The 27,336-nt window shown below is 39.9% G+C and overlaps 1 protein-coding gene across 1 annotated transcript in view; it reads right to left on the reverse strand.

The window, feature by feature from the left end:
- Positions 1–733: 733 nt before the first annotated feature.
- CA10 (carbonic anhydrase X) overlaps positions 734–27,336 on the reverse strand; it is a gene marked incomplete at its 5' end in the record, with an annotated part of 39,247 nt that continues 12,644 nt past the window's right edge. The window contains 5 exons of the mRNA XM_009081030.1: positions 734–954; positions 1,797–1,971; positions 4,222–4,376; positions 10,390–10,462; positions 12,151–12,246. Of these exons, the coding sequence (XP_009079278.1) occupies positions 932–954; positions 1,797–1,971; positions 4,222–4,376; positions 10,390–10,462; positions 12,151–12,246 (522 nt within the window). The remainder of the gene's footprint in view (positions 955–1,796; positions 1,972–4,221; positions 4,377–10,389; positions 10,463–12,150; positions 12,247–27,336) is intronic.

Below are 27,336 nucleotides of genomic sequence, written 5' to 3' on the forward strand. Positions count from 1 at the left end.
ACCATAAAGTGGAGTTGAAGTTACACCAGCTTTGAGTGCATTCCCAATTGTCATTAGCTCACTTAAATTGGCTGCAAATAAAGAAATGAAGTTAAAAAAGAAAGTGGAAAAAAAAGAAAGAAAAACACAAATAATGCAGCCACAAATCGTGGAGGCTTATTATTTCAGAAAGGAAAAAATAAATCAAAGCAAGTTTACTAAATTAATTTGTTAAACACATTTATTGAGTCGTTAATAGTAACCAACACAACGTATGACCTGTTGTAAAACAAGAAACAGAAAATGGATCAGTTCTGATTTTGGCAAATCCTACTACAGATATGTGACAGAGGGAAATATTTCCATTTCCTTTATATTCTGCAGTGATATATTTACAATACTTATCTCTCAAAGTCTGTCCTTTTTGTAATTAAATTAACAGAAAGATCATAACCTAGAAATAAGTTTCCTTTACAGTCGTCTTGTTCTGTCTTGTCAGTATCCATGAATGACAGTGAAATAATGAGAGCTTTCCAAGGATTACTTGGCACACAGAACACAACTCCACTTTGATGCTGTACCGAGCCACCTTTTTTCTTTCTTTTTTTTTTTTCTTTTTTTTTTAAATTTTTTAATTGAGGGAGGGGGAAAAGAGGAAGAATTTCATATGTACAAAGGCTGAAAAGTCTTTCTTTGTGACGCTAAATTAGTTCAGGAAAATTGGAATCACATTTACTGTAATAATGTCTTTTTATTTTTATTTTTTTTTTAATTGCCACCGATCATATGAATGAATTTTGAGTTGAGTTCCCAGCATGGCAGCTCTTTTCCCACAGCACATGTGCACGTGCTGCCGTGAACCCAGAGAGTGAGGTTGGCTGCATTCTAGAGTATGTCAATTCCCAGCAGTAGCATTCCACTGAGGACAGGGGTTCTGCCTGCTCTGTCTTACTTACTTGAGGAGCCATTCATTTACTGAAAGAGAAACAAACAAAAACAATTATGCTTTAATCAACTCTGAAGACGCAACTGGGTGGATTTAACATTGGGTTAGGCACTTAAAGAAAATGTCTGAACAATGCCAGGAGGTTCAGCTTCCTCCTCTCTCTGGCAAGGAATCAAGTCTGAATGACTGTTGCTTTGAGGTATTCCAACTCAGTCATCTGCTTTGCTGCTGAAAATGTGCTTTCTTCTCCAACCTTCAGCACTAGTCCTCCATAGCCAGAATATTACTGGCAAGAAGGCACTTTTACACCATGATTGCAGTTACTACAGCTGTGTGCATAGGCTAAGGGATGCATGAGACACACCAGAGCTCAGTGTGAGCCTCAGGTGTGGCAGGGTTAGACTCTACCAGCAGGTGACTGAGTTGAGTCATTGTCTAATATCCATTGTGTAACAGCACTTTCCAATTTGGGTATGTGTTGTGGTGCTGCACCTCTAAAGTGAAGCCTGTTCTCTTGTTTGACATCAGTTGTCATCAAGACTAGCTCATCCCCCTTTGTGGGTGGGTAGAACAGAGTACAATGCACTTTGTAAGGTGGGAAGACTTTAAAATGAGGCTAGAAAATGGAAGGCTTGTCCTAGCTGCTTCTGAAAACAGATGTCTGAGGCTGTTTCTTTGCCATGCTTTTCCTGCATGTTTCTGGCAAGTCTCCTCATCTATTTCAAAGATGTAACGTTTGACTCCTGCCATTATTCCCCCAGATCTGCAGTTCTATGTGTTTTGACTTGTATTCCTTGTTATGTGCTTGGATTTCTCAACGAAAAGAACTCAGTGGAAGCATAGAAAGAGTCATTCTGGAGGTAGAACCTACCTCTATACTGTAGTTTCTGTGCTCTATTGTTTGGACAATCTTTTCCCTGTAAACTAAAGTTGATATTCGTTCGGATACATCGATTGTTGAGAGGCTGGACTGGTCTGAAATTGTCGCTCATGCTCAGAAATATCTGTGATGGCTGATTCTGGCTTAGCAGTCGTAAAGAATGCATCTACACAAAATACAAAACAAGGAGTTTTAGTACTGGTCTTTCTTGTAAGTAAACAACATGCAACACTATTAAACAGACTAGTTAGCAAATGAAAGACAACCAGGATTTCAGTGGTTTGTAGTCAGAGGTGGGTTGAAAGAGTTGACTTGAGGTGAGACCATTCCTTCTGTGGTCCTCTGTTTGTGAGCCCCATTTTAAATGAAAGTAATTAGTTTTGTGTGGAGTGAATGAAATTGGTATGAGGTGTCCTTGGCTGGGCAGGAAACAAATGGAATCCACTGGGCTAGATGGCAGCAGCTGGTGCAGAGAAAATGAACTTGATGAATGACAAGAGTTAATTTCCCAAGTTTTGTAGCTATTAGTGTAGCTTTCAGCTGAGGAGCCAGAGTTTTGGTTGATGGTACTCAAGAACCAGGTAGGGGCAGTCAGGATGGGAAGGAAACTGACAGTGATGCTGCTGAAGTCGTGAAATTAATGATGTTAAAAAGTGAGATCTTCTCTCCACTGACAGGTCTGTCAAGGCATTGTCTGTGCTGTGACTATTAGTGTTCTTACAGCAGACTCTGCTCTTCTTTTGGGATGGTTTTACAGATCAGCAGAGAGGGAATCACTGAATCATCCAGTATGCCCAGCAGCAGTTGGATGCAAGCTACAATCAGGCAGCAATGGTTCTTGGGGTGTCTATGCAGCTGTGCTAAAGGCATGTTAATTGCTTCAAGTCAATCACAACCAGAGAGGGAAAAAACCTGCAGTTTGTAAATCAGAAATCCTCAAAATATTTTGGTTTAAAACATAAAAAGAAAATATTTTCCATGCCTGTGTACAATTTAAGAGGTTTGTTTATGGCATTTAATGCTTACATGGGGAAATCCAGTAGCTGGGTTTTACATACTGGAACTCTTTAACAGCTTCCAGGGAAAACTGGAGTTGTGAGTTGCTTTTTTAAGTCTGAGCACACAGTGTAATTAGTAAGTATTCCACGAAATCAATTTGCAGCACTAATAATGGAGGATGTAACTAACCACTAAAGCATGACAAGGAGTAAGTATCATGAGATTATAACCAGAGGTAGTAGCACAGACTACAGAAATATTCTAATCCTTGTTTTGTACATTAATGTTGTAACTAAAAATGCTGCTTGTAGGAAAATATTCAGGTCCTGTGTTTGAAAAGTTCCGAATGTTCGGCGGGTTTGTCTGTGCTCAGCTGTGTCATTCTCCCAAATTACCCGTTTAGCAAAGAAACAAAGTGCTTTCTCTGCACCCAGACAAAACCAGACAGAAGGAATAGCACAAAAATGAAACAACTCAGGCTTTTAAAAGTCATCTTATTTACAATGTTAATATGATTTTAAATCCCAAAGTGATATTTAGGGTTGTTTTATTGTTCCTCATTTCATTTCTTGGGCCAGATTGCTTCTGCTGCATGCTTGGGACAGGCAGATGGTGGTTTGAGTATTCCTTTGGGATTCCAGCATGCAAGAGAGTAGGTTTTAGTTCAGCTCGCAGCTCTGTAGGCAACTCACTGATAGAAACCCTGGAGAAGACTACAACTAGTGTCAAATTTGCTGGTTTGTGATGTTAGGCCTTGGATTGTAGGCAAGTCATACAGAAATGGAGTTTTAAAGATTTTCCCTCTGGTGTGTTTCCCCAACAGTGTAACTTTGACTGTTTTCCCTTGCATAATTTATCCTGCTTCTTTTTACCAGAGGCTTCGATATGTCAATCTGATTTTTCTGAAGGTATCTGCAGTGTCTAGCCTGTCATTCTACTTTATACCAGAAAGCACTGGCTGATTTTTTTTCCAGAAGGCCTCAGATATTGTATCTCTCACGTTAATGTGCTATCAGCATGTATTTATTCTGACCAAAGAATGACCTCTGTTATACTTAATGACCTCAGTTATTTTTGTACAACACTGCTATACTTGTTTCAGAATCCACAAATAACTGTTCACAGCATCACAGAATAATTTAGTTTGGGAGAGACTACTGGAAACCAGTTGGTTCAAACCCTCACTGAAAGTAGGGCTCACCTCAAAGTGTGTGTGCAGATACTGATGGATCTCTAAACAGTATTTTTATTTTGACAAAAAACCAAACTCTTCACTGCTTTTGCCAACTGTATAAATTGCATGCAGAGATCCCTACAGCAAATGGTTGAATCTAATTTTGCATGTAAAGCTATAAATCTACGTTGAAAGTATTACTTTGTACCTCTGTTAGGCTGAGTCATTTTGAAGTTATTTTACCTGCATCCTTGTTATGTAGACAGGTTTGTTCATTATTATCCAGCTTGCTGTTTCATAGCAGGGTGGAATTGTCATTGACCCATCATACGTAATGAAACTAGATGTCTCTGGATAAAGTTCCTCAATATTAAGCCCCTGTAGTAAGTATGCATCATCTGGAGGAGAAAGAAGGAAAACAGTTGAGATAAAACAACAACTTCACAAAAAATAGACCCAGAACATGATCTGCAGTTTCACCCAAGTAAGAATTTTAACAAATGTATAGTTCTGAATACTTCAGCATTGGACAAGAACAAGTAACACTAAGTCACTAATCCTGCTTGGGTTGAGCTGCACTCTCAGATATGCATGGACAGCTCTGAATTTAGCACAGGCATCACAGGGAAACTCTGGATCACATTTTAGAACTGGAGTGAAAAGCTTCTTGCAGCTGCAGTTATTGATTGAGGCCCAGCAGACTTTGGAGAATGTTGACTTCCCATTATTTTGGAGTGATTAGCAATTTTTGCTTAACAAAGCCTCGGGAAGACCAAGAGTGTTAAAACTTAATTGCCCTTCTACCACAGGAGGAAGTTAAGGTTAATGCATGCTACTAAAGCTGCTCGGTGAAGCCTGCTGACCTTTCATGAGCACAGTGGGGGTGGATGCAGTGCAAGCTCCCTCAGAATGCTAAAACTGGGGTGGAAAGTACACCAGTATACTATGGTCCCTGCTTTTATTGTAAGTCTCCCTAGGAATTAATAAGGTGTCTCTTTGCAACAGAATTCACTCTCTGGGTATGTACCAAAATATAATGAGATAAGGTTATACCTTTCAAAAATTCATCAAAGTTCCTCAGCCTGGTCTATACTACGTGCACTATTCCCCCTGGGTAATGCTGGCTCGACAATATTTTTGGCAGTGCTGTCAAAACTAAAACTTGGATTTTCCTGCCAAATCTTAGGCTGTAGGAGTTTCTTAATAGGAACTACTCAGGGCTATACATGCTTTACTGCTTCTACACTGCTGCTAGAACGTATCTCGGAGAAAGCTGAGGTGGTTATGAGCTGTGAGGTCTCTTTGTGTGTGGTGTCTTCAATTGGGTTAATTTGCAGAGTGAGAGCTGAGATGCAGGCAAGGAAAGCTGCATTGGGAGGTCTGTTTCTCCTTGCCATGCACGAGATGAGCTGGCCTTGGTTTGCACAGAAATCTGAACGATCAAGGAAGTGTAAAAGAACTACAAAAGAGAAGAGTAATTTAACTTGAATTTAACATATTCTAGCTGAAGGACAAAACTTAGATGAGCAAAAGACTTGTCTCATACAATCTAATAGAAAAAAAAAATAAAGGATTGCAGACTACTCTCTTGGGCAACAGAAAATCAAAGAACACAGGAAAAGCAAATGTGACCTTGATTTTTCTTTTAACATAGCACAGCCAACAAGGTACAAGGTTCTAGGGCAGCAATATTAGCAGCTACAGCATCAGTTAAAGTGTCAAGGTGAGAGTGTAATGTTTATACCTCACGGACCAATGCCTTAGAGTTACTTCCTATTTTGAATGTGTTTGTGATTTTACAAAATAAAATCTTGGCATGGCCTCTCACGTATGTCAGAAATAGAGCCTTCTGCCACGTTCTTGCACCTCGAGCCAGGGTGATGGCCATGGATCCTCAGGCAGAGGGGAAAGTGCTGTTAGTGTCTTGCAGGCAGCTGACTGTCATCATTGGCCATGGCCTGTGATAGAGTCTTTCTCAACCCAAATTTTACAGCCAGAAGCATGAAACCAGAGTCAAAATGCAGTTAAATCTGAACAGCTCGAGATGACTGAATACACCTGTGCCCAATTCATTAGAAACATTATTTGCAGTGCACTGGTAATTTTGCTAGAATTACATCAGAAGAGAATTAATGCATTTTTTCATGCCAGTGCCTGTTTTCAATGAGTCATCACACACTTTTCCCTTTCCCACATGAACATCCTGTTCATTATTTATGAGCCATGGAGAGTGGTGTGTTAGCTCCAAATGGCACAGAGTCAGGCAGAATAGATCGCTGCAACCTCTAAGGACCAAATCTGCTCTCTCACAGCTATATTGGCTTCAGCTGGCCTAAAATGATTTAAACCAGGTAGAATTTGCCCTGAAATGTTTACTAGGAGATGGAAAGCTAACTGAAGATTAATACAGATGAGGGATATTGATATGGGAAACTGGAGGAAAATATCACTTCAGGAAAAGTGGAAGATAGGGGTGAATGAAATAAGAGTTTGTCCAAGTCAAAGCAGTATTTATTAATGCCTGTATATGGGTTATATTCCCATGGGAAGTCAGATGACTTCATGGGAAAAGACTACAGAATAAGGATTTTGTTATCAACATTTTTCCCACAAACAGGTTTGTCCTTTCCCCACATCTTGACAAAGGTTTTCCATTCTGGAACTGAAACAGAACTGGTGGGTCAGCACTAAGACTGGACTGCAGATTTTCAATGTCTTATATTTATTGCAAATATGTAGTTCAAAATGGTCAAAATCACCATGTGTGATCTCTTGCCAGTGATGAAATTCCTTTAATAAACCCATTGAGCCTGTACTAGATTCTCAGCATCATTCCCATCGACAGCCCACGATCTGTTTATCTTGATCTGCTGGTGCCTTAGGCTGATTTCTGAACTCCTGAACTCTTCTCTATACAAATTAGATTTCATTAGATTTCATATTCATTTACATAAAGGCCTTGACTCTGACAATTTACTCAGCAAATGATGGAAATCCTTTTGTCCCTAGGTTTGTAATAGGCGTGTGGGGTCTAAGTTCTGTGTATCTCTGTGTAGCAAGGCTGTTGAGAGGGAAATCTTGTTAACTGAAGGAAGGAAAGCACATTTATTTTAAAGTTCATATCATGATAATCCAGAAAAGGCTCTAGGTTAAACTTACAGGGTAAGGAATGCAGAGATCCTCTGCTTTCTAATCCTGAAGCAGAGTTTTGCTGCTTACCAGCCTTTACAAGTCACAGAGACTTGGCTGACAGAGATGCATTTTGAACACCCAAGATTTGTCCCTGGGGGCCTGCCTGGAGACTGCTGAGCCCTTACTGCTTGTGACAGGAGCTGCAGGAGCTCAGTCCTTCACAGAACATGCTGAAACATGAACCTTGCCAAATTATTCTTCTTCGATTTCCAGGAATTTGCATCTGTAGCTTCTTCAGGGTAATCTCTTAAAATCAGAATACTTTATTCACTCGCACGTTATCTATCAAATAACTAAAGACTGAATCTGAGGAAACTCAGAATTTTACAGCTTTTCTGCCTACCTTAACCTGTGGCAGTATTTTGGAGGAGGAAGACAAGTCTGAATTTTCATACAGAATTTCAGGTGCCTAAATGTTCCTTTTTTTCTAATGTTAAGCAAACACTGGGTGAAAGCCCATGTAGCATAACTGTTCTGAAAGAAAGATAAGCTATCCCCTCAAATAGCACACTTAACCCATGTAGTGTAACTGTTCTGAAAGAAAGCGAAGCTATCCCCTCAAATAGCACACTTAAAGAGGCATAACAAAGCATTTTTTTCTGTAGTGATATTCACAGAGCTTCTGACTAAAGCATGCTTGAAAGAGCCCTTGTTTCAACCAGCTCACAGCAGATTCTTTGGGCTGCGATAACAGAATAAAATAAGCATTTAAAATCTGCTTAAATGTAACTGTTCTGAAAGAAAGCGAAGCTATCCCCTCAAATAGCACACTTAAAGAGGCATAACAAAGCATTTTTTTCTGTAGTGATATTCACAGAGCTTCTGACTAAAGCATGCTTGAAAGAGCCCTTGTTTCAACCAGCTCACAGCAGATTCTTTGGGCTGCGATAACAGAATAAAATAAGCATTTAAAATCTGCTTAAAAATTCCTTGGGGTCCACTTTACTTCACTGTAGCCATTAATATCTAAGAGTAGAAATTTCCCTTTTAATGCATTTTGCCTGTGGAAATTTCATGCAGCAGCAGAGATAGCTCTTAATTTTGTTGCTATTCTTTAAAAACAAAGTCCTTTATTTATGTTATGAACTGTCCTGACTCTGAACTTGTGCTCCACTTGTCATTCACTCCATGCTCCTGTTGAGTGCACTGGGCCTGGTCATTTTGTCAGCACCATGCTGAGTATTGACTGCAGGAGTGGACCCCTAAAGCAGGGGCTGAAAAACTCCAGCTGCTAAAGGCAGAGGAGAAATCCTTGCAATGTAAGAGGTAAAATTAGTTTTCAGCAATGATGCTATAATCCATCACGCAAGACAACTGCAAAATTACTTTCAATAACACTTTCACGTTCCCAATTTACACTAAAAATTCCCAGTCAATACTTGTTACTACAGTAAGTAACCCAGTGCCCTGCAGAATAATATGTGCATTGTGTCTACCAGGGATTTCATTTTAACAGATAAACTTGTTAGCAAAAACAGTGGTTAAAAATTAAAACAGTTCTGTTAATCACTGATTTTGCAGCCTATGCTATGTGTTCATCTTCATGCGAAATTTCATTTAGACAACCCAAATGAGGTGTGATGGGAATTGCATTTTCCTTGTAAGGAGACAAAACAAGCTATGAAAGGTTGCAGGATGCTGACAGCTCCAGAGAGGAGGAGTGCCCACTTGTAAGTGCAGCATACAAATGAAATGTTTTGTATGGGGAAGGTGTTTGCCTGCTGCTGTGGGCGGCAGTGCCGTGCTCACTCAGGCAGCAGGGGAAAGATGCTGCAGGTGCCTCCCCACCCTGTGGAGCTGTCCATCCCTAATCACTGCCTGTCTTCTGCTCTGAGCCACCACAAGTTGTCCAGTCTTTGCTCTGTGGAGCAGCCAATGCAGCACGTGGGGCCAAGGAGTACAAATCAGGCTGTGAAATTCATATAAAAGCGTGAGGCACAGCTGCTGTGCTGCGAAACGTGAGGCAGGAGCCTTCTCCTACTCAGTGTGCAAGGTATGTGGGAAAAAGCAGCTTCTGCAGGGGTACAGCCAGAGACATTCTGTCTGGTCCCCAGACAGAAGCTGGGTGTATGGAATTTATGAGTGGAAGAGCTGGAAAAAGCATACAGAGTAACAGTAATTTCCTGTCTCCATGATGCTGCAGCAGCACTGGTAGGCAGGAAGCTCTTACAGAGCAGGATTGCTGTGTGTTTGCAAGGAATCAAGACAGGCAGTTTAAAAATCTCCTGCTAATCTCCTGTTTCCATGCAGAGAAGATGACATTTCATACTGATGGAACAATCTGGAAAAAATATTCTGAAGGGAACCCTCTGTTGCCTTCCTTTCCATAGGTATTGAGAACTGAGTTTCAGCATTATTTGGACCAAGGATGTAACAAGATTTGTTAACTGTCAGGTAAAATTAGAGAAATATCAGTGGGATGAAAGGTGTGTGTGTTGTAGGAAAGGACAAGGAACTATTTGTTTTTTCCGTTTGCTGTGTACTTTCTGAAAGTTAAATTCTGGTATTGTTGAACTTACTAACTTAATGGCAGTTGGAACTTAAGTGAATATTTGATGAAGGAAATGAGGTTTTCAGGAGAAGAGCTATAATTTGTTCCATTGAGATACATGTATTTTTCATTACTTTCTCTATCTTAATTAAGCTCCAGTTTTCCACAGGATCAATATACTAACATGGAATTATTGAGCATCATCAGCTAAAGGCTTTCCAAATGTGAATGCAGCAAACATAAAAGCTATGTCAACCACTCTTTCTGTATCCATTAAATGCAGCAGTAGTTGAACAGGAATGTTGTAACCTTTCTGCACAAAAAGAAAACATTGCTGAATGCTAAATGCACAGTTAATGGTGCAGCATCTTGACATAACTTGATTTGATATGATCCAGGCTGCTCTGCATGTCCCTTTTATTGCTAACAGTAGGCAGTTTCTCCTGAGTGTTCTGTGTGAATACAGTATATGTGTGTGTCAAATATCATTTCACTAATCTACTGCTTCTTCAGACATAAAATAGACTCTGAAGTTCCAAATTCATTTGACAAAGTGATGACCTAACTAGATTTCTCAGATTCCTGAGTTTATCACACAGAGTTGCTGGCAATGCAAACTTGGAATTTTTGCCCCTAACGAAGTCTCTCCTGCCTCAGTGGATCACTAGGTATACATGTGATGCTGAACACATAGAGCTGTTAGCCAGAGTAAAGGAAAAGAAACTTACTTTTATACGTTATTCTCGTTATGGTGTCTCTGTTAAGCATACGATTTAGAAATGGATTTGATGATTCAGATACCTACAGAAGAGAAAATGTATGATGTCAAAGTCTCCTCACAAACATTTCCTTCCCAAGTCTGTAGCTGTTCTGTGTGAGCACACACACGTACACACACATTCACCCTCTCTCCTGACACTCCTCCAAACTGGTCCTGCCTTTTCTTTCCACTCTTGTGGGGAGAGGAGATAATTACTTAGTTGTTTGTCTAAGAAAGCTTGATAGAAAGTTGGTATCCCAAAAAACAAGGATGGGAGAAGAGGGTGAATAGAAATTAATGCCTGAATAAAAGCGTGAGCACAGGTTTCTTCTCCAACAGCTTCGATGGGATTTGCAGGTGGCTGATATAATTAGGCAGCATTTTCAGGGAGTATTCTATTATTTTTCTATTTATTGACAACTATAATTTCCTTGCAGCAGACTGTTTTGATTGCAAACAAAAGCTGTCTGCCTGTGCTTCACACATGGGTAAGACATGAGGTAACACCTCGTGTTCAGGTGGAATTTTTTGTGTTTCAGTTTCTGCCTGTTGCCTCTTGTCCCATTGCTCAGCACCATCGAGCAGAGCCTGACTCCAACCTCCTGACACTCTCCCTTCAGACACTTCTAGACACTGACAAGGTTCCCTCTCAGTCTTTTATTTCCAGGCTATTTTGAAGGCTTGCTTCAACTTCTTCCTCTTTTGTGAATCCAGGTCAGATTGTTGGGTCATAATACAACACATTTTGGATGTAAAAAGAAAAGGTACCCTAACTATCTTTCTGAAATACTACCTCTATATGAAAGTTGCCCTTTTATATCTAATTCTTCAATATGCTCCGTGAAATGCCTATTTTAATTCTGAGATTAATGCTTTGTCAGAACTTTATGAAATGGGATTAGAGTACTGCAGGGAACTAGTAGATCTCCAGAACCTAAGGTGTGATGGTGGAAGGTATTTATTTCAGCACAAAGCACTTATTCACAACTAGATGCTTTTTTAGACTGATGAAACAGATACATAATGGCAGAATATGAATAACTTTCAGAGAGGGGAAATGCATTCTTCATCTAAAATGAGGGAAAAGGTTTCTCCAATGTAATTAGAGAGGTTTGAGTAAACTGTGAAGCCTTGAGCTCAGTGCTGTATTGCTGTAAGTTACAGACCTAACTGTGCATCTTGAATGCAACAGGAAGGAGACTACAACATGACAAAATATTTACATCTTTCTAGCTCTGTGAAATGGAAGAGATTAAAAGTTATACTTTCAATGGTAATTCAGTTTTGATAGTTTAAGATGTTTTAAATAACATTGTGAGAAAAACTAATTTTGCTGACTTTGAAACATCAGCATGTGTCCAAAGAGCAAACTTGTCCTCTTTGCCAGGGCCTTAGCCTACTAGGAGACATTTATTTTTGGCTGAATAAATAATACTTCATGAAGAAACACTGAATCTGCAAAGCTAGTAACTTTTGTCACAGCCATTAGTGTTAGAGTGATGTGTAGGATGTAAGGATTTTTTTGTTCCACTCCCTTACCCCTTTTAATTTCCCCTATACTGTGAGCAGGGGTGGTGAGCTCAGTTCAGGAGTGATGCTGTCTCTGGATTCCAGATCAGAGCCTCTAGGCATTGCTATGGATAATGAGGAGTCTAACTCCTAGATTTACAATTCAGGGAAAGAAACTCTACTCTTTATATATTAGGAATCAATAATACTGAATACTTACTTTCATAAATATGGAAACTACCACCAACCCATTAGGACTCTTTGCAGCTTCTGTGACATTTGTGTACAGCTCATGGTTATAGTGGATCAGTTGAACCTAGAAAACAGTGAAGGGAAAGATTACAATTAACCAGTAGCAAATCATACCATGCACTGTTTGCAAATACTCTCCACGCAGCCGTTGGGTTGTGTGAGGATCCCATCCATGCTTAGGGTATTTTGTAACACTGCAGTTTTTCAGCTGTTTGCAGCACGTGTGATGTTAATAATTTCAGTCACCAGCTGGCTCCAGCTGGCACAGCACCAGCATGTTTCCCTCTAAACTGCCAGTAAGCGAATTTACCCACATCCAGTTACGAACTGCACTGCAGGGGTTGACATCATTTCCCTGTTCCAACAGCACTTGCCAGGGGCATCAAGTAATCTGTATTTTTCAGCCTTGAGGCAAACACAGAGGACTCAGGGGTTGAAATATCTGAAGAAACATATGGGATACGGGTTTGGAACTGTCTAAACCAGCACTCCCAGAATTCAAAATACGAATATTTGTCGGCCCCAGATTTTTCTAACTTGGTTACAAAGGCTCCTACAGTTAGGCACTTACTGCATTATTGTTAACCAGGTTCTCCTTAGCTCCTACAGCTTTCCTTATGCTTTTTGCTTTTATGATTTGCTGGAATTTTTAAATTATGAAGGCACAGTTCCCCTCTCCCTCTGCATATGTAAATGTCTTACCCAGAATCATGGGGTTTGATTTGTGTGGGATCACTGGACACTGTTACCATTTCCAGTGCAATTTGTAGCCTTTTTTTAAAAAAAATATTAACAACTTCAATGAACTCATGAGGCAGTTAAGTACTTCTAGACAGCTGAAAGGATGGTTTACTTAATTTTGCCTAAAGATCTCATTCTTGGTTTTCAGATGTCAATTAGAAGAAGAAGGTCCTTGTTCTGGCATTGTCAGAATTGCATCAGCCTGATGTTTGTATTTAAAAATCAAGTCTCTCTTGCATGTGTTGGCATAATTCTAAAGTCTGTCCAGAGAAATTTCTGGACTTGCATACTATGAACAAGAGCTGTATGAACTTGATCTATATCTGGTAATCTTTGTAACTGTACAAATGGCCAAAGACTAATACTGCCAGTAAAGAAATGTCATTGTAATGCACTTCCCATGTTTATAATGAGGGTAAAAACTTTCACCCCTAAAAAACACTGACTTGGGGTTTTGTGCCTGCATTGGTGACTTTGTCTTTTGGATGAATGTGAGGTTTGGTTATTCAGTAGTGAAATGCAATTGCAGAACGACCTCCCTATATGACCTGCAGTGCACAATCAAGTTACAAAGACTTAGCCTCACTTTGCCCCCCAAATGTCTATGCCCACCAATATGTGAGGTAGTGCTGAACTACAGCAGCATCCCAACTAGTGTGTAACCTACACCCTTATTATCTCAGCCTATGATAAGGGGAGAAATAAATGATGTGTCCAAACTCTGGGAGTGTTCAACCAGTTCTATTTCCTACACTCTGCCCTGACTGCAAAATGTATTTTTCTTGTAAGTAAATTACTCAGAATCTGATCTTAGGAGCTTTCCTAAGCTAAAAGTCTCCCAAGCATTGTTCTCCCACCACCCCCAAAATGCCTTAGAGATGCTGTTTTAGTGCTTGGACATTGATCTAAAAAGGGGGGATGGAAATTCTGAAAGGAAAGAGAATATTTGCACCAGTAAGACTAGAAGATCTTTGGCGTGTCGCTTTACTACTTACAGCTAACAGTTCACTGGGCAAAAAAAAAATAAGGTAAGGGTCAAAAATACTGCTGTAATGTGTTAATTTCAACTACTTTTGTCCTGTCTGGATTGGGAACTACTGGTTGGCCTTTTTACAGTCCACCCAGTTGGCATTTTTTAAGGCAAGCAAACAAACCAAACTGGAATGAAAAAGTAAAAATGTCAAGGGAGCCAATGGAGTCATCCACTAAACTCTGACAGCCAGGAAACAGGACAAATGCAGGAGGTTTTCTAAAGGTCTCGTAAAGAATTAATGAGAGCATTTACTCTACAGCACACAGAGGTTATAAAGCTCATTAGTCATCACTTTGTGGTACTACTGAAGTTTGATAACATCGCAGTCCTGGGGACTGTGCACTCCCTGAAATTTTTAGGCTTAGTAACATATTTTTCTTTTTATGTCCAACTCTTCACTCTGGCAGCCAAGCTAACTTGTGAATTATCAAGAAAATAAGTGATGAAATCTGCTTTAGACTAGAATTCCTTCTGTACAAAGTCCCAGAATAACAATGAATTAGATAAACCCATTTTATATAACAAACCCAAATGCCAAGTGCAGGAATGGGTAAAAGCAAGGCCCAAATTCTCCTTCCACCCATGGGAGCCCTGAATCAATACCAAACTCTCATTTTTACTGCTGGGACTTATGGAAATAAAACTCCTCAAGTATATATAGCCACATACAGGATGTTTCTCCCAGACAAAGATCCCAGTGCTGAATGAAGAGAGACTTTTTTCTCTCCTCAAACCTGTCACTTTCTCTGTGCTGTATCCTTCCTCCCTGCACACAAATTAATTTTAAAGCTGTTTCCATGGCATCATGGTTAAATTCATTAGGTTTGGTTTTATTTTAAAAAAAGATTGACCATGTAAGGAGACATAATTTGCTAAGTTTCTCATATGAAACAGGCTAATTTAGAAAGGTACACATGAACAAAGGTGCATTAAATACAGAATACTAGAGGATAAGAAATATAATTCCCTCTTAAATCCCTTCTTTTGAGAATCATTTCTTTAAGCTGCCTGACATACCTGTGAGCTTGCAGTCTGGGTAAAATATTACTAGAATCTTCCATGAAGGTTAAGCCACACATAACGAAAATTGCTCATATGTGAAAATCTCACTTTTCAAACGATGACATTGTATTAAAAGCAAAGCACAACCAGAGCAGATTCACAATGCTGAAAGTACTGTTTGAGTCTAGTTTGAGTTTCAGGGCTCAAACACAATACAGAATCTTGTTATAAGCTATTGATTTTCTTTGGAAGATTCCCTTTTTAAGATTAATTTGCCACAGAACAACTGATAGCTCTTTGTTTTCCTCCAGCTATAGAAGTTCTGTTTTTCAGGAAGAAGAAGAAGAGTATTAAGATTAATTACTCTCTTTTAGCTGATGAAAAACCAGAATGTGCCCTTGTTTTATCACCCAAGAATGTGCATTGGAGCAGGAGCAGACACAGCACTTTGTGGGCACTCAGGGCTGGGGATGTCAGCAGGAGCTGGTGACAGTACCTGAGGGGTGATTTGCTGAGCACACTCTCCTCAGCCTGATTGGCTGTGTCTTTGGGGCAAAATAACATACACAGGCTGAGATAATGGCTCATGTTTTGGCCACTGCAGGGAAAACATCTAATTCCCTTTCCCAACACTTGTGCATGTGTGTTTATATTGCTAAGAACCTGTTCTTTGCCTGTACTTCGGTAGAGTTCAGCCCTGTACTCACAGCATCATACTGGTTGTACTGGTTTTCATATTAAATGCACGTTGCTGTTTTCTTTGCCCTTCACCCAAGTGAAATGTGCACCCTAGGGCAGAATTAGCAGTGGGATATTTTCTGTGGGACATTTGACCAAGGCTCCTTGGCTAAGCAAAATGAGACAGTTTGCTGTGTTGATGGTGATGAGTGCCAAAAATTCCAGGGACTCTTTCCAGCAATCTTTTAGCAACTTTGTAAACTCTGACAGAGACCCTGTGAGTTGCAGAGCTTGATGTAGTGTGCATGAAAAACCCTTTTATAAATGTTAGATCACTGTCAGATGTCCTGCAGCAAGACATGGAGCAATATGAAACCAGGAGAATTGAGGGTATTGCAGTACTTCACACACAAATGTTTCCACAGTCCTCTTGGGAGTAATAGAATGCCCTTTATTCTCACTTGAAGTGTTATAATTGAGTGCATAAACAGTTTGATTTGTAAATGACAAAGGAGCTAAAGCATGAAGTAAATGGCAGCAGGAAACAGCTAATCTGTAACCATAATATTTGTATTATGCTGCACTACCTGATAAACTGTTGGGATACCTGATTGAGAGCAAGCACAAAGCATGTTTCCAGCACAGCAGGGAGCAAAAGCAAATGAAATTGCTCAGGAAGACAAGTTAAATGTTTGTTTTGATTCAGAGTCCTTGTAAAAAGTGTCTAAGATCTCATTAAGGAAAAAAAATTATACATTTTTGTTTATCCAAAGTTTAATAAAAACAGCAAAAGAAATGTAATTTCTGCATGGTGGGTGTCCAGTGAGGAAAATAATTTTCCTGAGTTAAAAGCTATTATTAAGACCAGTTGCTATTCCAGTGTTAAAATGTAGTTGTTCTTCCAAGTCTTGTAAAACCCTCTGGAAAGAGCAGTGATGTGGTATCACCTAAGAGTTATTTATGGTATGGACAGGTAAGGGACCTGTGCAATTTGTGTGACCGACAAGAATATTTTTAGATTTGTCCTAAATTATAGTAAATGTACCTCCTGCTTTATGGCAAGGTATGGCAGCAGCTGTGAGAACATGCACCAGACTCCCCACAACCTACACTCCTGATTTGTCTCGTTTTCTTGGACCAATCCCTAGCAGTGATGCAGGGAAATTTTCCTCTCTTTGTCAGTAATATTCTTTGAAGAACAAACTCATCTTTTTCTCATGTCCAGAGTACTCTACCATGAAATGTTAGGGTTTGACAAAGTGATCTTACCCACACCCTGATTAATTAATCCACAGATCTGCCTGTTACTCGTTATGTACAAGCCCCAGCAGTGAGGTGCTCTTACTTTGTTAGTAAACTGGTAACATAAATTGTACACGACCACCTATGCTCCCAGCTGTTTGCTTAGCATCTTGGCAAACTACTGTGGGTTTATGATTAAAATCAGTTAAAAAGATGAACTTCATTACATTAAACTCCAGAGAAATGCAAAAAGCCCAGTTTGAAATAATTTTATATCTCTGACTCTCTTTGATGTTTTCTCTACTAAACCCAGAGTTATTTAGGCTGTTGCTGACAAATGTGGTTTGTGTTCTGGTTTGGTTTGGGTTTTTTACTGCTTTTGACAGTTGTGATTTAAAAGAAATGTACATAAACTACTGGTTTACTAGAAAGGCTTGTCATCCACGTTTATAGCAATATGCCAGCCATTGTATCCAAGGGAAATAAAAAAATATTGTAATTCTTTTTTACTTACAAGAACAAGACTAAGAATGCATGGAAGGAGCTGAGTTTTCTCCCGTTTCTGAGCAGACAGCTGTGCAGAGAAATGCAATAATGACCATGCAGTAAAGAGGAAATGCAGCCAAGGGTTAAGTATACTTGGCTGCAAAATCTACTTTACTAGAAATAATGGTGTGCTAGGAATTAGCACTTCCACTGCCAATGGTGTCTAACACTTCATTAGACCAGTTGGTAACAAGAACTAACCTGCAGTAAGTGGTGTTCAGCAGTGAGCTTTACACAGGGTTCCCTGGTAAGTCGTTTGCACTGTGTGTTATTGGCAGCATGTATTAGGGCTCTTAAAAAAGAATAAATGGCAAAAATAGCATCTGCTATAACCTCCTTTAGGTCTGAAGTTGTTATCTCTAGTTATCTCTAGATGCCATTTTGGCTGCTGACCTGGTATCTTACACTGATGAGGCTCTAACAGAGCAAAACATCCTCATCCCTTGTTCATATGCAACCACTGCAGCTAGAAACTATCAAAAATATGACCTGAATGAAATGTAGAAGATTAAGTCTTTCTCTTTAATATTTTTATATGTTCTTATTTCTTTTCTAAGTCTCACTTTAATTCATTTGCAAGTAGGAAACAAGGCTAGTTTAGATAATATTTTAAACTTAATGTTTCTCTTAAGTACCCACAGAACTACAGCAAAAAGTACAAATTACTGGCTGAGGAGGTCAGAGTGGCTGTGCACGTCTCAGAATTTGCTAGTAGGACCTTCACCTTTGTGCAAACACCAAAAAATTAAGTAAATGATAGGCTGAAAAAATCGATGCGAAAGGTGATGGATTCCTGCCATCCAAACACTGCTGGAACTGGTGCAAGTGTCACAGCCATTTGTACTCTTTTCCACACAGTAGGAAATGCAAGGAAGGAAAAATCCAAATTGAGCCCCAGAGGTACAGGGATGTGCCTGGGATGGTGTTTGCTGAGTGACTCGGGGAGGATTTTTGACAGCCGTTGCTGAAACCTTCAGCTGCTGATTGCTCTGAACATGGGTATTTTTGGCTGACCTGCCAGTCAACCACTCTTGTCATTCATCGTTAGCAGATGAGCAAGAGCTGGGCAAACATAAATAAATGACACTGTTCTGCAATTCGCTTTGCGTGAGGATCAAAATGAAGTTTGAGCCTCCAATGTTTAATGTTGATTATGTCTTGGCTGATGCAAAATTTCATCGCAAGCTGTAATTTGGCACTGACCCAATCCATCATCTACAAAAGTTGCATCTTAAGAGAGAATAGGGGTAATGTAGGAAAAAACACTATTAGATGAGTCTATCATCATTTCTGGAGTCGTGCAGGATTTTCTGACTAAACACTACATTTAAATTGTTTTCTCATTTTAAATACAACAGATGCTCAGGCACCATGATGATGAACTCGGTAGAAACGCTCCATTTGGTAGATTCAGTTATATAATGGTGCTCTGAATTTCTGGGAGAATTCTGTATTTCTTTAGCAATCAGCCCAGAAAGCAGCAGAAAATGGTTCCTGCAAGTCAAAAAATGTGGTGAAGTAGCAATTGATGCTATTCCTGTTGGTCGACGTGTTGCCCTGAGACACCGAGTCCAAAGGACACACAAGCAAGGTCACTGGCAGAGTGGTATTAGCAGTTTAAGCCTTCTCTAATGACACGTGATGCCACTACAGCTCTCAGTCTGACTTGCCAAAATACCATCTGTAGCTCTGTTTCTGTTCAAAGGGTGGGCATGATGGGCAGGAGCAGACACAGAAACATCACAGAATGACGAATAAAAGAACGAGGGGAAAAAAGTTCAAAGAATTTGGGCTAGTGAAAATCTAGTTGTTGATCTAGTTGTTATCCCTTTTGTCTCATTTTATAATCAGAAGGAAAAAATGGTTCAGTTTAATATACCCAATGTTAACCAACCAAAAGTTAGTGTTAGGATTATAAACCAAAACCAGAAATAAGGCAATTATCAATTTACCTGCTCTCCTGAGTATAGAAGTCTAACGTTACATTTGCCATTTTTCTGTGGCAAAAGTGAAGCATGGAATTTTATATTCTTAAAGTGACAGTAATTTGTGTCTGTGAGGAAAGCATAGAGTAACACTGAGGATGTATTTTAAGAAGCTGTTGGTATTGTCCATTGGATGTTTGTGGAAGTCCTTGCCCAGCTCCTGCCTGCCCAGCTCACCATCTCCAACAGGGGAACAGCTGCATTTCTCCAGGAACAATGTTGTGAGATGCTCAGAAGAAACATGGAGAGTGTTGGGGAAAACATCTAGATAATGAATATCATGTTATGGAGTTCAGTCTGTGTCACTGAGCCATGACAACGACAATTTGTGACACATCACCCATAAAAGGTGCAAAAAGAAGCTCAGAATACAAACAGTTTGGGCAGGAGACTGTGGGACACTTGGATTTCCAGCATCTTAAAGTGTGGTCACAGGGAAACTTTTAAAGCCTGATAGAAAAGGAATAAAAATTGAAATGGATATAATTGCTAGTGATGGAAGGTTGCTATTTGAATGTATATTGAGGGCTCAAACACAGACAAGTTTGAGGAAGCCTAGATTGACTCAAAATAGCCAAAAGCAATTCTGGAATGAATGTTTTACTGTGTTGTCAAAGGTCCTTTAGGACATTAATGCTGTGGTAGATGAGACAATATATTAGAGTCAAATTTTAGAAATGACTCTGAAAAAGTTCACACCAGGACTTCCTGTTAGAGGTGCAGAGCCAAAGGTTCAGAGGAAACCAGGCACAGATCTACCCTGCAGGCAGAAAATGAGGTTGGGGTTTTTTTAATATCCTGGAAGCTTGTTTTAAAGCTAAGGGAAGAGCAACTGCCTTTTGATGTGTATGTAAATTGCATAGGAGAGAGTTTCACATTCCTAGTTTAATAGGTAAGTTTGAAGTTGAGAAATAACAAGCCCAGACAAAACAAGAGGACATGGATTATCTAAGAATATGAGATAGTACAGCTTAAGGCAGACAACTATAAAATTATCTTGTTTCTGAATGGATTGAGTGGCATTATACTCAGTAGGAAAGATAACTGACACTTAGAAGCCATAACTAAGCCAGTTATCTTCATAAAGTAAGCCCTTTAGCTCTCTCTGAAGATTGTGGTGGAAGAATGCAGGGGATTGGCAAACACTGCTCCACAGCTGCAGCACGTGGACCTGACGGTGCTAAAGGGGCAGCAGTAACATCATATTTGCATTTTGTATCAGCAGACTCCCTATATCAGGTAACAGAAGTCAACACCTTTTCCCCATCAGAAAACACAATCTGTATTCATTTGCAGGTTAATTTATGTAATGCTGAAAATACTGGCAATGGAAATACCTGAAATACCAATGAGATATATTCCCTTAATGAAAGAAAATCAGGGAATATGCCATGCTCTAAAATGCTTAACTCCTGAAGAAATCTTTAAGTTTCTTGGACTTTCTGCAATTAGAAAAGGTGAATTTGGGCAACGATTCAATTACAAGAGTTTGGAATTTGTTTGATCCCTGTAGTAAACTATTTTCTGCTGGCAGATAGCCTGGTCTCAGTTCCTTGCCCTGGCATTCAGAATGTTCCTGCAAACACCACACAATATTCACTGCTTGCTGCTTCCAGCTCCCACTGGAAGAGCTACAGCTTCCTGAAACACCAGCTGAGTGGGGATGTGCAGTGTGGCTTCTGTGGGGATCAATGTCTGATTGAAGTGAAGGACTGTGAAAGGCACAGCTGCAGCTCTGCAGCAATAAACTTCCAACTGGCCTCATCACAGCACTGTGTCCTTCACTGGCATCACTAATGGTAACACTTAGAGGGGGTGATCACTCAAGGGGTGGACTCAGAGGTGTTCTCCAACCTCGATGATGTACTGGTCAGTGGGGAGGGGAGGCAAACTGCAGTGTGTGGTGCCTGCCCTTCTCCTACCCCAAGAGCAGACACCTCCACCTGCCAGAAAACTGTTTTAAGGAGTGAGTGGTGGGTCCTGCTTTCCCCATGTGCTCAGGGTTGTGTGCTGCCTCTGGGACTGTAATCCTGGGCTGGGGCAAACACTGTTCATTTTCAATTCATGCCAACCCCTAAAATCATGTAAATATTTGTGACTGTTGATGCACAGTGACTGGAATGGTACTGCTCTTTGTTAGATGTGCATGAAAAGATGACTTAATACAAGCAATGTCTCCAGTGGGTTTTGTTTTAGTCTTTCCCTCATGAAATTACTATTCTCAAATTCTCCCGACTGTAGTTTCTTCAGTTAGTCCTGGTGTTGTGCATTGCCACCTCTTCCTTTATTTAATTTCTTTGTTATGTACCATATCCTCTGGTATGGCTTTTGCACAGCAAAAAAAAAGAACCTTTCTCTTAGTGCACAGATGAAATGGAGCTGAAAATTACTGCAGATAAAAATCCAGCTCTTTGAACTGTAATGCTAAGAATTCTTCAACCAAAGTAGACACCTAATTGAAGATAATGTTGAACCTCTATATAACTTTATGACTTTGTCAAGCTTACATCATTAAGCTTGTATTTCATTTCATTATCCTGCAGTAAACAATTTGTTGTGCTGGTAAGATACACTGGTTTGTAGTGTCTGTAGGCAAAGCTGAGTTGCACTTGTAATGCAGGTAGTGCTGTTGTTAGTTTTTGAGTTATGAAGCATCAGTGTAATTATCCTATTACCTTGCTAAAACATCTAATTATTTGCCAATGATGTGAAAACCTGAGGACTGAAATGTGAGAAACTCGAACACCAACGTAGCTGTTGGTTTTGTTCATTGGCACTTTAACAACATCAATTTGCTTGGTATGAAATTATGTCAATGGGGGCTGTGTATCACTAAAATGATATCTAATAAAAGGTTGATTTCTGATTTTAATAAGTGTACTATATATGCAATGTACGTGTTTAGCTTTATAATTCATTTATATATATATATGATTTAGTTTTACTGCATAAAAAATTATGTGCTACTGTTTCTTTAGCCTTTGCAAAGCTCGTTAGCCCAAGTTTAAAGGGAGATGTAGATAGAAATAAGGCAAAGGAAAAAACTAGTTCTACCTACTTTTAAACAAATGTTGCAGAACTGTGAGCTCAGTAGAAAGCCAGAATTTTGTCTCCAGTGCTCCCTGATCTCCTCAAGAAGTCCCTGAATTCTATTAAAAATTGCTGGTTTCTCAGCAAACAGCATGAAGAGTTTTTTTCCTGGGAGAAAGGTTTTAATAATTAAAATTAGTCAATACTGAAGCGCAGGAGGTTATTTGATCTTGCTCAGAAACTGACACTTTCCAGAAGGGGAAAAAAAAAATGCAATCTCTCTGATAAATCACTTTGTGCAGAACTGGGAGTCAAGTAGAAGAAATTTGCTGCAGAAGAAAAGAGGGCAACTCACCAGGGAAATAGGTTTGCTCAAAACAATTGTGAGTTTGAACATCAAGGTTGAGATTTTTAGGACATTTCCAGAAAAAAAAATCTGTAAGACTCCCAGGATGAGATGTAAAAATGCATTTGTTAGTACTTCAGGGCATTACATCTCAAACACATTAGATAAAGTTGCTGTTGGCTCTTGTGCTCCAGTCCAAATTTCAATTTGTCTGCCTTTTCCCCCGTAATTTTAACTAAACTCATCTGTTTTATCAAGTCAGTCTGTATTTCTGCACAGAGCTGAGGTTGCCCACCTTCCTCTAATAGACTTAAATTTTGCTGCAGTAGCCCCTGTCAGCTCTGGATAGTGTGAGCAGATGAAAGGATGAAATCTCAACATGCTGGTGGCTGTCTGCCCAGTGTGGGCTGTGTTCCCTTTGAGCCACGCTCTTCTCCAGACTTTGATGATGCCTGTGCCACCTAAGCCCACAGTGTTATCCTTGCCCATATTCACACCCATATATTCCCCTGTTTTTACGAACACCAAACCTCTCCCCTCTCCTTTTCTGACCTCTTTCTTCCTGTCACTTAAAATCTGCCATTCTTCTAACGTTAGCACTGCTATCCAGCTGCTCCATCCCTCACTGTGCATTTCCTAGAGAAGCAAAATGGTCCTTAAATATACCCTGGTTTCCTGTCACAGTGGTGTTCAGAGGTTACTGAATATATGTCTGAGACCAGACTGCTGCTTTGTCAAGGGGCTGTCACAGTGGGAAAGGGCAGTGCTGCTGCTCTGCTGTCTGCATCACTCTGAGGATGTCACGCCTTGCTCTTGCAAGTGTTTCTGAAAGCACAGAAGAATAAGTTCAGATGCTCTGGCAGGTTGTAGTGTCTCACCTTTTCTTTGTGTCTCACCTTTCCTCTGTGCCTTTGCATTGTGATTTTTTAGCTTTGTTGCTGCATAATTAGAATCAGTAAATTTCAGAAACACAAAACGTCACATTAACTTCACTGTGTTTTAAAACTATTTTATCATACTAGGAGGGAAGAATTAATGTACAACCTAAGTGTTCAGAGAGATGCTGCAATTCAGCAGAATAGGCTGAAAAAACCCCAACCTTCTGAATTACTTTGACTTGTTTGATTCACCCTGTTTGATCTCTCTCTGTGGCAGATCAGATGAGACAGTGGAGAGGGAGGCAAAGAAAGACTGTACAGGCAAGAAAACTAATGGATGCACAACCAACTTTTCTGCTCCTCTTTCCCAGCTTTGGAGCACTAAGCCTTCACATGCTGTAATTTTTTAACCAAGTTTATTCTGTGTTATCTGAAGCACCACAAAGTACATATACTGATCTGGAAAAAAACCCCAAGATAAAAGATACATGAGAGAACATTCACAGGGTTAATCTGCTCACATTCTGTGTAGGGATGTGAAAGTACTATATTTGTATTTTTGATTAATGATTTGATGTTCTTATTGTATTTGCTCAAACTTCTAATTGAAGTAAGGAACAAGAGAACAGAACATTTTTTTAGCATCTTTCATGCTCCTACTGTATTTTACGAGTGAAGTATTCAAAACTGAGTGGTAGAGGAACAGGAGCTGGGGCCTGGCAGCAAGTGAGCATCACAAATCCTCCTGAGAGCAGAAGTTTCATGGTGGAACAGGAACAAGATACTATGGGATCTGAGGAGATCAGAGCAGCTTCTTTACACACCTGTGCAGCTTTACCCACCCCTCACACTGACACTCTTCTTGGCCAACTGAAGGTCTGGTGAATAAACAATTTCCTAATGGATAAAAACAGATCTAATTTGACAAGGTAATTGCTACTCCTTGAAAAGACCCAGATAAAACACTACGTTCCCTTTGGCTGAGGTTTGGTTACAGGTCAGTGTTGCATTGTAGACGAGACAATGTTATGGGAGTGATGCTATGGAATCACTCAATTGCCAAAGACTTCTGCAGTATCTGCTTGTAGCTTCCAGGAACAAGCAGATTTTCAGTACTTTCAACAAAGTACCTTTGACCATACAGATCCTTCTGTATTCCAAAACCAAGCTCTAATCTCAGTACAGACAAAACTTCAGAGCAAAGAAAAGTATGAATGAGGAAGGTGCTGCCACAACAAACTCCTCTGCAGTCAGTGAGGCAAACGGATCAAAGGCAGGAGAACCAGGAGCTGGGGCTCTGCCAGCTCCTCAGACACCCATTTCCTCCTGGTGCCTCTACTAATAACAAATGGGGAGAAGGGTAAAACTACTAGCAACAAGAAAGGCAAAAAAGGCTTCAGTACAGTCTTATCTAAAGCAGGAGCTGCTGACATTGCTTCAGAATAGGAAGACAATTTTTCATGAATCAAAACACCAAAGACAGCTTCTTAAGCCACAAAGGAAGATATTTTCACCTAACCAACTCTTAACAGTGGATTGCATTCAAAACAGCTCAGCATTCACTTCTCCTGATTTTAGCTCACATATATACATATACATATGTGCATATATGTATAAGCACATACACATATAGTTTGTAGCTCTTGCTGGGCTGGGTGCTCTAGAAAAGCTGTCCCAAAAACCCAAAGCTGATGCATTGCAGCAGGTCACAGACTACAGATTAAAAGGCTGTGCTGTCCTTTCTCAAGTCATCAGCAATAGTTTTCCTGCCTGCAGCTGGAGGTGTTCACAAAGCCATACGAGGCTTTTATTTGTACACACAGTGCCACTGCTGTAAATTAGATTTCCAATATGAATTAAAATTACAAGGGAAGCCTAGTGTTGTTATCACAGTGCAGTTTGCTTTGTAGCAACTGGTGTGGCTCCACTTGCCCACAGATGAATGGTGTAAGTGAAGTGCACAGATGAAATGTGTGCATGTAAAGGATTGGGTGATTTGCTTCACTAACAGCCACTTCATCAACAGTTACTCAGTTACAGATCTCCTGATTAGAATCAATCAACATCTCAAAGTTTCAAGACTGCCAGAATAATTAAATGGTTCGATAAATCCTAGGCTATACATCCAAAGAAAAATTACTATACATTTAGAGACATTTTAAAAGATATTTACCCTATTAGCATTCCATGAACTTCGAAGATACATCTTGTAAATTATTTTCACTGCTTCATTGATTTTTAATATTGTCAATGGCCTTACTGCAATTCAGAAGAAAGTACTTTGAGATTTACTTAGCTTGGCATATTTAATATACTTCAGTCTTCTCTATCTGGCATTGTTTTTAGCTGCCTCTTTTTCTATACTTACAAGTTAGGAACTTTAAAAAGTAGCTGGTAAGTTGTGGTACAGATGACAGAAAGTTTTCTGGGTGGCAGAACATTGTGTATATGATGGGAGATTCATGATTGTCCTTTAATACAGTTGGATGTTGCGGTCTGTACAGTGCAGTGTGTCTTGGGGTGATCAGCTCTTGCTGTAGCAGTAACAGTGATGAGCTCTGCCTGTTTAAGACACCTACCTACCACTAGAATTTGAGATATCAGGTGGCCCAGATTTCTGGGTCTTTGAAAACACCATGAAATCTCATGTCCTGGTCTTCACTGTGCCATAGTCTGTTGTCAGGGCTGCAGTTGACTCAGCCTCTGTGTCTCAGCCTACCCATTTGTAAAATCGGCAAAATAATTACCCTGCAAGGTAATTGGTAGTTAATGGGGAACGTGCTAATGGCTGTAAAGCCAAAAGCATTCCAAGGGCTATCATTAGTGTCTGTTGTGAGCAGCCATCAGCAGTTCTGAATGTCCAGGGGGACCATGACATGACTGATTCCAAACACTGGACATGCCTGAATTAGGTTTTTGGTTCAGGCCCAACTCAAAACAAAACAATGAACTAAAAGGAGACAGATGGTCTCTTCCAGCTCCTCATTGCACTTTTATTTTCCTCTTCACAAATATTAAAGGACAGATTTTCAGCTGATACAAGATGATACAGCTCAGTAATGGTTTTCTAGAATTCTCCCTTTTTTGGTATTTTTTATTTTAAACGATGTGCATCTTTAGATTTAATAATGGTCATTCACTTAAGAGTTATAAGCTGCCACTTTCAGAGCACAAAATAAGGAATACCATCTAGCAGTGCACAGGTAAAATTGATCTCCATCAAGCTGCCCAAAGATTGTTTGATGATCACAACCAAAATATTGATGAGTTTACAAGATCATTTGAAAGACAAATGGCATCACAAACCCAATACTCTGCTCTGTGCTAGGAAACAAACCTTGTGTCTTCTGAAAAATTCTCCTTTCACTCTAACCTCTTGGGAATTTCTACAGCATTAGCAAATTCTAGATACATCTTATTGGGTAATACCTTATGTACATCAAACAAGAAAAAATCAAATTCATGTATAAGCTCAGAGTGGAAAGTTCACATTTTAAATTTCATATAATTGTAGAATTTGGGGGTTGGAATGGACCTTACAGATCATCCAGTCCCAACCCCCTGCCCTGGGCAGGGACACCTCCTCACTAGATCAGGTTGCTCAAGGCTCATCCAGCCTGGCCTTGAACACTGCCAGGGTTGGGGCAGCCACAGCCTCCCTGGGCAACCTGGG

This window comes from Acanthisitta chloris, unplaced genomic scaffold (genome assembly GCF_000695815.1).
Source record: "Acanthisitta chloris isolate BGI_N310 unplaced genomic scaffold, ASM69581v1 scaffold13080, whole genome shotgun sequence".
Lineage (NCBI taxonomy): Eukaryota > Metazoa > Chordata > Aves > Passeriformes > Acanthisittidae > Acanthisitta > Acanthisitta chloris.